Source organism: Odontesthes bonariensis, chromosome 21, assembly GCF_027942865.1.
Source record: "Odontesthes bonariensis isolate fOdoBon6 chromosome 21, fOdoBon6.hap1, whole genome shotgun sequence".
NCBI classification, from domain to species: Eukaryota; Metazoa; Chordata; class Actinopteri; order Atheriniformes; family Atherinopsidae; genus Odontesthes; species Odontesthes bonariensis.
This window is the reverse complement of record NC_134526.1, coordinates 13,219,254-13,231,049: the sequence shown is the minus strand read 5'-3', so window position 1 is coordinate 13,231,049 and position 11,796 is coordinate 13,219,254. Positions and strand designations below refer to the sequence as shown.

The window sequence follows — 11,796 nt, the reverse complement described above, 5'->3', positions numbered from 1 at the left end:
GCCATATTTCTAAGCTGACGATGGATAGAAGAAAAGAGCTCTAAAGAAATCTATTATTTACAGTTTGTCAGCACTCACAAGCATAAGACACATGCGAGTCAGTAAAACACCTTGTAAACACCCAACAAGGTTATGCAGATCAGCCAAAGCCTGTACAGCAAGTGCTGTATGAAGGGAAGAAAGATGGAAACTAACGAAGCTCTTAAAAATATTGTAGTTTAATTTGATCATTTATGATTTTCAAAGAAAGGTGGCAGTAATGCACCTCTGAGCTGATTAGGCCTACAGTCAATAAACAGGACACTTCCTGCTTTTACTCTCCAGGGTGTGGGTGTATGAAGAACTGTTCATTCGACAAAATGACTCCAAAGAGTCTTCTAACTCTCCTTGGAATTATACCATATTGCATTGGGCAAATAAATGGTGAGAGATAGTGATTGTTAAAATGTGTTTTCACTCAGTTTTTTTTTTAGTTTTTAATCATACCTATGCTTCACTTCCTGTACTGATGTATCGGCCCACGAGATCTGTGGTTGGGCCTGTTGTATACTGTTGTTTCGGGGTTTTAGTAGATTAAGCAATGTTTGTTCTTTATTCCATCACAGAATGCTCTTTGAGGGACATTAACTGCAGCGACATAAAAACTTCTGCTGGATACAAGTTTGAACATGAATGTCCATTGGAAAGCAGCATTTACGTCAATGATGATAATGAGGTATTTTATTTGCACCTCCATACACGTAGTTTTATAGATATACATTTTGTCAAACGTTTTGACAAATTGTCTTAAACTTGAGAAAACCTAAAAGTGTTGGCTAGACACGTGCTGTGAAAAAAAAGTGTATGTGAGGAAGAGAAAGTGAAAGTATTAAATCATCATTGTGTTTCTATCAGACTACGATTGCCTATGCAAAACCAAGCAAAGGACTGTTCAGACTGGAACAGTCTGGAGAAGTGGATATGGACAACAGTTCAGTCACCACAAAAAGCTGCCGAAACCTGACAGTGAAATGCATTCTGCATTCTGTGAGTCCTTAAACGTATTTGAGTCAATTCAATTACAGTCTTTATTGTGTAGCTGAAACATGCAGCCTTATAATACAGATTTTGATTTTGTTTTGTAGGAAACAGGTGTAAACGAGAAATGTTTCGATTTTAAAGTAAATACAGGTAAGCATAACGTTTTTAAAATTGACTTAAATTTGTCATCAAAGCTTTTTTTCATCACTGAACATGATTATATAAATCTTCATTGTATCTCCATACTATATAAATGATCCCACCTCTTCATTTTAAACAGAGAATCCTGATGGCAGTTTTCTTTCATCACAATGGAGCCGTGCAGGTGAGTGAAAGGTTATTCTGTTTTTTATTGCAATGTTTTGCAACATTTCTGTTAATATCGCAAAGGAATTTCAAGAAATGAGTAACTCAAATTAATATCAGAAGGTATAATGTTTGGATTTCACCTGTCATCTGGTGATTGTAGCTGTCATTGCCATCGCTATCGGAGTTGCTGGAACACTGTGTGCTTGTTACGCCTCTTGGAGAAGAGAACTGAAGTGAGTTCATCTGTTTGTGAGAATAAAACATGAAAGCCATCCACATTTATACTCACACAGTACCTTTTATTGATTCCGAAATGTGGGCTTATTGTTTTGTTGTTTCTTCCTTCTTTCTGTCAGGAAGCAGAACAATAAAGCAACACTTTCAGGATTTTTGAGATACGTGCTGACCTGCTCCTGTCTGGTAACTAGGTCAGTCACATTTGAAAAGTTTTAGCTTGGTGTGTTCATCTAAACACACATAAATGCACTTACAGAAACTCAAATAATTTTCATTTTATATACACAATACAAAATATGTGTTTTCTATCTATACTATTAAAAAGAAAATTGAAGGGGCCTCTAAAGTAGGCTGGAAGGACACTGATCTTTTACAAAGTAAAAAAAAACTGATATAGTATTTTATGCTCTTGCAGAATTTGCAGTTCTGTGCAGAGGACTTACCCTACACCTGCTTAAAAAGAGAGAATAAAGGAAACATTGCTGTAACTAAGCATTTAATGTCTCAATTCCCTCTTGTTTCTGTCTTCAGAGATTCCAGCCAAGGTTCTGACTTGACAGGCAATGCCAACGCTTCGGTGGACGAGCGTGGCTTTGGCCGATACCAATTCAGCAGGTGTATTACTGCACCAGTAAGTAGGAATATCTCTGTGTGATTTAGAAATAAAATGCTCTTTTCATGTTGTTTTCACTAAACCGAATAATTTCTTATTTCAATTTTTGCAGACTGACGTGGAGTTAACATCCAATGGGAATCTTGTGTAATAGTTTAACAACAACAACAACAACAATAATAATAATAATAATTATAATAATAATAATAATAATGTTTTATGTATGTATTATAATGATAAAAAGTCTACTTAAATAAGTGTGTGGTACACTTTCTGCCATGTCCTTTGAGGTCAAGTTCAACAGTTTTGCTAGAATATTCATTTTCAACCTACAAAACATTTTTCTTTTAATGAGGTCAATCTTACAAGATGTATTTTTTCAATCAAAATGTACAGACTATAACATGCCACAACATGTTTTTTTTTTGCTCAGATTCTGTTCAGAACATTTTGCCAAATTACTACCTGAGTTAATCACAGTATAGCTGTAGAGCTGAACTGTTAGACACTGGTCTCATTTAAGGTTTTCTTATGAAAACATTAATTACTTGGCTTGACCAAAGGGTGGGTGAACCATAAACATGGCCGAAAAAGTACCACATGCATGAATGTGAGAGGACTTTATATGCACATATCTCTGACAGATATGTAATAATATATGGTTTATGTATATTCCTGAATCAGGGGTTTTCAACATGAATCTATGCTTCTGCTCAGCAACACTCACTCTACATTTTCACAGTTTTACTTTAAGTTTTACTAAATTCCTAGGTTCTTACATGATCATGATTATGTTGTTTAATTCCACACACGCTCAGCAAATTGACCAAGACAGCTACATTTTGCTGTTGCTGATATATCCAGACTAGACTAAATACATAAATGGTCTGTCCGAACTTATTTATTGGCTTTTGACTTCAGGAAAAATAGTAACATTTCATTAGCCCTAATGTATGTGAGCTCTCCTGCTGCTTCACAAACATTTAAGTTATTCTTTTGATAATTAATGTGAAATTTTCTTGGCTCCATTCACTGAGCCTCCTCCTGAACCAATTTGGATCTTGCAAATGAAAGCCTGTCTCCCACTTTGAAAACTTTGAGCCTGAAATGGACAGATATTACATCAAATGTTCCATATTTGATCTAACATAATATTAATGAATCAATACATCACAGTTTTCTTTTTCTGCATTTTGTGTTTCTGATAATGCCTTTCATTATTATTATATTTAAAATCACCACGATAATATTTCTCTTTTTAATGTCTGCATTTTTTCAGAAATTTGATTGTAATTCTTGTTGTTTATTTTTTGCAAAAGGTTTTCTTTAGCATGGCTTTTTAGTTGATTTATTCTAGTCAGTTTTAATATAGAAATAGTTGCAATGACTATATATGAATGTTGATAATTGCTTGCCTTTGAAGTTTGAAATAAATTTTCTCTATCTTCGAAATCCATTGCTTGGTCGCTTGGTTTCTAATTCCTTCAACCAACACTTTTCCAATTTATACCACAAGGGGGCAGTAAACAGTTTTGGTTAATACAACACCGAGGAACATAGACATAAATATACATTTCACTACACTTATTGAGTAATGCAAATCCAAGTAATGCATATTTATTCCAGACTGCAGTAGTTTCATATGGATGAACTAAAAAGGCTTTTGTTTGAGTAAGTCAATGACATCTTACAGAACATTGTTTGGGTGGATCTGTGTACTGTTGTACTATTTTAACTTACTCCACTTACAGAGGGATGGTAAGTAGACTGCATATCACTTGGCAGTTTAAGTGTTAAAAACTGTATGTTACAGCACTTAAAAGATCGACTGTTCCAGTGGCTTGAAGCAAGGTTGTAATTACAGTAAAACACAAACACATAAGGGTTCATAGTGAACTTAATACATCTCCTCTCTATCTCTCGGGATCTGCTGACAGTTGCTGTGGGTCCTGGTTTGTCAATGTCTGACTCTATTTTGAGCCTCCCTAAATGTGCAGTGACCTTGAAAAAGCCCTTTATTTTAACTCTCAGCTGGACTACATGTCAGAAAGTGAGTGGGGCTGGGGTTACAGACTTCGCTGCTCATGCCTGATATGTTTGTGCATGAAAGTGTTACTGTAGCACTGGTGAAAAGAGGGTGATTGAATGGTCAATGCCTGAGAGCCTCCTCTCTCAGGGAGTTTCATGGAAAGGGCATGAACAGTGCAATGCAGGAGATGATTGATGGATGGTGCAGGGGGTGAGTCATTGTATGTCATTGTACATGTCCATTATACATTATGAAATTAGAAAAGCAGATATATGGGAGAAAGCAAAGGAAATCAAAGCAAGGTTGCAGGAAGTCTCAAAGTATCAATGCTTGGTTTAAAGCAAGAAATAGTACATGAGCTCCAAATCTGAGACACTTAGATGTATCATCCCTAACTGATCACCATTTTTATGTTAATTTTGCAGTGTGCTGTTATGTGCTGCTGTGACTTACAAGACAGCAGTGAGAAAATGATGTTGCATTGAGAAATCCGTAATCTATACTCGTGCTGCAGTTATTAAAAGATTACATCAGGGATCCCACCACACGGTCTGATTAATTAACCTTGACTGATGCTTTAGAAAGCCAAACAACAGCACAATTATGTCCACCGGTGTGCATGTACTTACACATGCATACCATAACACCATATTACTGCAATCAGTCTTGGTAATACCCACTCATTGTTATTGTAGTGAAACAAATCCTTGCTCCAGCTTTGTACAGAACCAGTCCTTCGCTCCCCTCAGGTGTGGAAAGCATTTCTTAGTCTCTGTCCAACCACAAAAAGTCTCTGATATTTCATTGATATTTATAAACTGACAGCTTGCTTTTTTCTTATGCCTTTGATTACTTTGCAAAGTATGAACAGACCATTGTTTGACTAAATCATCATCCTGACCACCAGGTCAAATGTGCATATGCAAGCTGTGTGGCTTAAAGGGGAGCTGACTCAGGAAAGAACTGGGCTGCTTGGCTTCAGTACGCTGCTTCCCATGGTGCTGAAATGAACAGCACAATACAGCTGCGACCAGCCGGAATGGCCATGAATAAAACATAACCACTGTATTAGTGCTTAAACATATCTTTTCATTTCCAGTTTGAACGGTGATTTAGGTATCTTGAAGGTCATATGCATCTAGAACAGCAGAATATTAATAATAGTTTCTGCGCGGTACTTTTCCTTTATCACAATGGCACATACACAAATACACAAACAATTATAGTTTACCCCAGTGTGCACCTACACACACGTGCACAAACACCAAAAGTCAACAATTTCACCCTTCTAGACATTCCCAGAGAAACCCTTAAACAACACCAGGGTATGTTTTCAATAGTTTTTTATTAATATGTGCTGATACAAGGTCGCTCTGACCTGCAATGATGGAAACACTCACAGAAAACCATCCCCTTTGGCCCAGACTGCTGTCAAAGCAATGACTGTGAAGGAAAAAAAAAAATCAAATAAGACAAATGATCATCATTCCCGCAAGAAAACAGAAACAGAATCAAAGTATTGTATTTACCTCAGTTTACAAATGTCTCAGCGGTACATGGTAAATAATCCATATAGAAAAAACATAGAAAGCTGGAAAAATGGTGCTAAATGTAGAATCCCAGGGGCACAAAGTCAGTGCTCATACTTTCTACTTTAACCTGCTACGTAAAACCACCAGAACCAAATAATCTATTCCATTTCAGAAATGTCTAACACTGACCAGGTTCTGCTGGGCCGAGCTAAATAATACGTGCCTGGCTCCACACCTTTAAATCTATTCACACTGGCGAGTTGTCTGGTTCTGAAAACAATGTACCAAGTTGATAATTGTGTCTGATATCAGACAAAATTAACGCAGCCCTTAGCTGACTCCGAATATCCCATTCAAACCTGAAATAGCAAGCTCTTATCTGACGGACATAGGGGCTGCAACTCTTGGGCTGATCATGGATGGAGACGACAAAAGCCATCAACAGGCACATGTAGGCACAGTTTAGCTCCTTCACACTCTCAGAGACAGTACAAGCAGTGGGAGAAAAGAGAAAAAAGAAAAAATTAAACAAAAAGAAAAATGCCTATATATTCAACCTGCTGCTGCTATTTGTGTATGAATGTTACAAAATAAACACCCGATCCATATCTTTGTCCACTTCAGTGTATAAAACTACTTAACATATTGGATAAGATGTATTTTACATAAACCAAAGAGTTAAAAGATGTGTTTGGGTTTTGGATGAGGATTTCTATGAAAATGGGGCTAACGGGTTTTGCACTTGGAGAGCCTGATACTACTCGAAAGTCCTGTGTTGTTGGTCCCACCCTGTGTATCAAAGACGGTCCATGTCTTTCAGTGCTGGCACAGTTCCACAGACACATTCAACACAGGGGACAAAGATCAAAATCTTCATCATAACTCTATATATTCTCAGTAACAACCTTAAAAGTACTGTATAGTAGCCATGTAGACATGTAACAAGAAATCAATAACAAAATAGTGCTACTATTGTCATTGTTTATATTTGCTTTTTAAAAATCTATTTAGGAAAATCTTGTCGCATTTGCAGGCACCCTTAAAATCGTGCTTTAACTTGCTGATGCGGCAGTGGATTCATGTTCACATTTTTTTTTTAAAGAATCGTTCTTTAGACCCTAAAACAGACACATCATCCTTCCTCCTCTAATGGTTGATTTGCTTAAATTAATTAACAGGAGATCTGACATACCATCTTGATTGTTTCAAACCAAAAATTGATAGCCTATGGCCTTCAAAGCACCTACAAAGTAGCAGGTTCATCTTCTAATCCACATAATAATCCTGTATAACCTCACTGCAAACTGTTTTCATCAGTGTATGTATGTATATATATATACATATATATATATATATATATAATGTATCCAAAAAAATGGCTGTGTGAAAGACTCAAGATGCAGGCAAAACAGCCTGTTGCCATGCCTGGGATCACTGTCTAATGATAGACCGATCAATCCCTAAACTGATTTTCTTCCGACACTAAACTGCAGGGGTGAAACAGCGCTGTTTCTAAGGTTGGGCATCCTACCTTTCAAACATCCTCCCACATAATTACCGAACCACACGCATGTCAGGAGTGCCACTGGCATGGAAAGGGAGTTGTGTTAAACATTTGCAAACAGAGACAGAAAACAAGACAATGGAGGAGAGTGAGTTCACTACAGTAAATTAGCACCCACAGAGTTATTATTGTAATCAGAGGTTTGGAGGGCTTTGAATGGCGGCGCAACTCCCATTGTGCGAGACTCCGTCCGACAGCGTGGGCTACAGACCTTCTACAGTATAATCACTATCATTTACCACAGTGCAACCCTCCTCTGTTTATTGAGATATTAATCTGGGATAAACAAAGCTTTTGACAAAACAAATTAACACTCTCAAAGAAGTGTTGCACTAATGGAGTCCATTGGGACTGATATTAAAATGTGGATGAGTTTAAGTGGAAGAGAAAAGAAAAGGACCTGGGAGGTGCTGGAATAAAGAGAAGAAGGTGACGCACATTTCACCTCTCATGGGGAGTCTGTCTAAACAGTGTTTCTCCCTGGTGTGAGTCCCAGCTTAGCTCCAGAGATCAGCGTCAGCATGTTATGTCAAACTCAGTGAATGAAGGATGGAGTTAATGATGATGGTGATGAGATGAATGAGGACAAAGATAATAATGGCTGTCTTGAGTTTCCCATTAACACTTTCACCCTGGAGTGGATTGTTTCATCTTCAGTCCTGCATGCTAAAATACATTCAATTGTCCTCACTTGACTGGTGAGTGCTGCCTCTTTACAATGCACTGCCACTGAGCCGCAAGATCCCAGTTTCACTTGTCCAGCACTGCGGCACACCACAATACATGTGCATATTTGTCTTTTCATTCATAAACACAGACAGTCCCCCAATTCAGCTAAAAGTCCAAGTCATGTACCATCAAACCCGTATTGCACATGTTCCCCCTATGGCTCAAGTGATGATACGAGTGCCTTCTTTCTGAGCTTCATTGCGCTCCATGGCCCATACAATGTTACTTAGACAAGTGATTAGAATAACAAGAAGAAAATGGAAGCAAATCCTTGTAATCCCTCTTCTTTATCTGTCTTTAACCCTCTCTCCCTTTCAGCCCCAGGAGCCACAGTTAAAAGCTGTCCTTTGGGTTCTCTTAGAAGTGGGACACTCAGGCCCTAGCCAAATGTCACACTCCAGTAGATGCATCTATTTTCTGCTCACGTTGTGTCTGCATGTCACACACTTTTACTTGCCTCAGGTTCAGGGGAATATCGCCATGAATAAATCAATTTGAATAAATATTCCAAACATTCATATAAAAACTTTTAAATAAACCATACCTATAAATAAAGCATAGAAGAAGGCAAACTTTTTTTAAAAGGTCAAAGAGATATCAGCTGTATGAAAGGACCTTTGTGAGCATCTCTCTTATGACAGTAAAATTTGCTTGCATAAGGTGGCATATTGGAAACACGTTCCTTCCGATCAGTCAACCTTGCTTGTCATTTTCATTGTATATTGTTACCTCAAGTCTCTCGAGGCGGTATGATTTTTCTGTCCTCCTTGCACCTGAACACAACGGTAAGAACAGCTTCCATTTGAGGTGGAAAAGTAATGGCAGCTCTCTGAGATGATTATCCCTCTTTGTGTGATCTGCATTCAAGTCACGTCACGAAAAAAAAAAAAGCCTTTCAAAGGTGTGTGTACATACAAATCTCTCACCCTCACAAATCAGACACAGCACATACAACCAGGCCCACAATTACATTCATACTTACATGCACACAAACACATGCACACGGGAAAAGAATGAATTGTCATTAGGCTCTGGAGTAATGCTGAAACTACCTTTAAGAAACAGCAAAATGCAATATTCTCTGATAGCAAAAGAAATGTCATTATTATACATGCTAAAACCCATGTTGTTAAAAGTATGTAATCTGGTTATATCTTCCAAATAATACAAGAGCAAACCAAATCACCTCATGGTTGCTGTTGAGCACCAACAGTGCTTTATCTTGCTCGTGAGGCACAGAACGACATTTGACAACTTCTATCTCACTTGCCCCACCCACACCACTTCCGCTGCCTTTGGAAATTCAACCAGAGGAATGTCAAAGGTCAAACATTAACAATATGTTTTGGATTACCGGTATATCACATATAAATTGTGCCAGTGTTTTTTCTTCTATAAATTAAGCCTCCTGCACATCTTAATCTCTCTCAATCTTTCTCTATGTCAATTTGATCACTAGAGAATTTCATTGAATGACACGATACCTCGTCATAAACCAGGAAGAGAGATTGAGATGGGAGGGAGGGAGAGATAGAGTGCTTCATTCAGTTCACAAACTCCAAAACACTTTATTCTTTTCTCTTCATGAGTTTGTTGAAGTACAAGAAGTAATTTTTCATAGTATTTATTACTTTTTGTTGCTTTTGATCATCTGGTGTCTATTTACATAGTAGGAATAAAGTAGAATCATGTGTGGTTCCTATGTACACGGTTATACCAATTTACCGGTCAGTGTGTCTGTGACATTTACAGTCCTGTTTGTCACAACAACACACAGATATCAAGTCCATTTAACTGTCTAGGCTCTAACAGCAAAGTACAAGAGGAGGGGGCAACACCAATCCACACTTGCAGCCCCAGAATGTAGATCTGTTCAACAAATTAAATATCCTCTTCAAACAATTGCAAGGCAGTCATTTAACTTTTCAAATGCTAAAAGCAAACAGCCACAGAGAACAGTGGCGAGTGTTGCTCAGTCTCATGGATGCAGGCTCTCCTGGTCCGGATGGATACTGCAGCGCCTCTTCAGTCTCCGTCTTCACCTCTACTCCACTTCTGTACAGTCGTCAAGTCACAGCAAGAGAAAGATGAAGGCAACTACAACGAATCAGCTCCCACTGCCTGCTTGGAACGAAAGCTCTTGCTCCCTTTTTACTTAGATAAAGTACTGTCTTCATTTTGATGTAGAGAAACAAGCACTTCTGGATTAATTCAGAGTGGATATGTGTGTGTGTGTATTTGCCTTGCAAATGTCCTTGTTTCTGTTCTGGCTCAATAAAAGATATTTTTGGCAACAATAAAGAGCTTTCTGTGAGACTTTTTCAGGTAACAATAGTGTATTATATCCCCTATCTCCACATCTAACTAGAAAGAAAGGGAAGGGTAAGAAAGGAAAATTATACGAAATATAAAATAATATCCCAATCTCGGGAGGCAGGTCTGAAGAGAAATTACAAAAAAACTTTAACAAAGTTTTAAAGTTTTGAAATAACTGAAGGTAAAGAGGGTGGATTGGTACATTCAGAGTGCTGAACTTGGCCTTAGGGTACCAAAAAAACTGGGAAGGACTGGGGTTAGACAGAGTCGATGAACACCTCTGAAAAACACCCATCATTCATCTCCACAGGGCAGGGGAGGACTGACGGTGAAGGCTGCTTCTGTAGAGTCAGCCACGACTCCCCCAGAAGGTCAATCTGTTTGCTCATATGTTAGTTAAATAAAAGTCAAGAGAAAGAAAGGCAACCAAACAATCAGAAAGTGGAGACGCGAGAATGAGACGCACTAAAAGGAGGCTCTGGTCATCACATTAGTCCCCAGCTTCCTCCTTCAGGCTCCAGTCACAGGCTGGTGACCAGCTGCATCTGTCCATCTCCCTCATTGTGGACAGGCTCCTGAGCCTGGTGTTCCTCCCTGCTAGGTCTCCGGGGTGGAGCCTGGTAGAAGGTCTGCATTGGGGCCCCACGAGAGCCCAGGGCCGGCCTCCCAGAGCTGTAGTACAGCTCCTCAGGGGGCTGAGCTGAACGGGGAACCACTTCCAGAGGCTCAGGACTGCTGTCAGGGTAGGGCGAGTCTCGCAGGTTGGTGATGCTGGTGTACAGGGAGTCATGAGCAGGGGAGTCTGGCACCCTGTTGCCTCCATGGCCACTACCACTCTGACCACTGTGGCCGAGGCTCTCTGTGAGGTCAGCCGTGTAGCTCTCCGACTCCTCTGGATCGCTCTGATAGAGGACTGACTGGGCACGCTGCAACAGCAGGGGTTCCTCCAGAGCTTTATAAAGCAGCTCTACATCCTGCGGCGTTCGCTGTCGTCCTTCTCTCAGAAACTCCTCATCCTCATCCATGCTCACCGGTGGCTCTGGCCTGGCCATAGTTGTTCCCCGACCAACCCCACCGTGAGGATGTCCCCTGGCCAGGCTGCCATACACTCTGTCCTCCACATCACCTGCAACTCCTCCACCTCCCCCAACAACACCACTTCTCAGGTTGTTGTGCACAAGCTCAGAGATGATCATTTTCTCAAAGGCTGCAGCATCAGAGAGGTTCCGTCGGATCACTCCACCCCCCAGGGACTCTGAGCTGCGGGGATTGAACATAGGTGAAGGAGTGTCTCCACCTCCACCGCCTAGGAAGTCACAGCTGCCCCCACCTCCACCAGATGGGCCACTGCGCATGGAGTAGCTGTTGTTGAAGTTACCATTCAAGGGAAGAGTCTCCATTCCACAAGGGTCACGAGGCTTAGACATTGTAGTCTCTGGACCCAAAA

At 39.7% G+C, this 11,796-nt stretch overlaps 2 protein-coding genes across 4 annotated transcripts in view; one reads left to right on the top strand and one right to left on the bottom strand.

Annotated features, from left to right (window-relative positions):
- The first annotated feature begins 331 nt into the window (after positions 1 to 331).
- On the top strand, positions 332 to 3,587 carry LOC142371382 (uncharacterized). The gene is made up of 9 exons (XM_075454034.1): positions 332 to 423; positions 606 to 715; positions 895 to 1,026; positions 1,125 to 1,170; positions 1,301 to 1,345; positions 1,490 to 1,562; positions 1,686 to 1,757; positions 2,098 to 2,197; positions 2,292 to 3,587. Exons 1-9 carry the CDS (start codon positions 336 to 338, stop codon positions 2,328 to 2,330), a joined length of 705 nt encoding a protein of 234 aa, XP_075310149.1. The 5' UTR covers positions 332 to 335; the 3' UTR covers positions 2,331 to 3,587.
- Positions 3,588 to 5,536: 1,949 nt separating this feature from the next.
- Positions 5,537 to 11,796, bottom strand: part of adgrl1a (adhesion G protein-coupled receptor L1a) — a 95,844-nt gene continuing 89,584 nt past the window's right edge. For all 3 annotated transcript variants that reach the window (XM_075454761.1, XM_075454763.1, XM_075454762.1), the window contains one exon: positions 5,537 to 11,784. In XM_075454761.1, the coding sequence (XP_075310876.1) occupies positions 10,871 to 11,784 (914 nt within the window). In that variant the 3' untranslated portion in view covers positions 5,537 to 10,870. The remainder of the gene's footprint in view (positions 11,785 to 11,796) is intronic.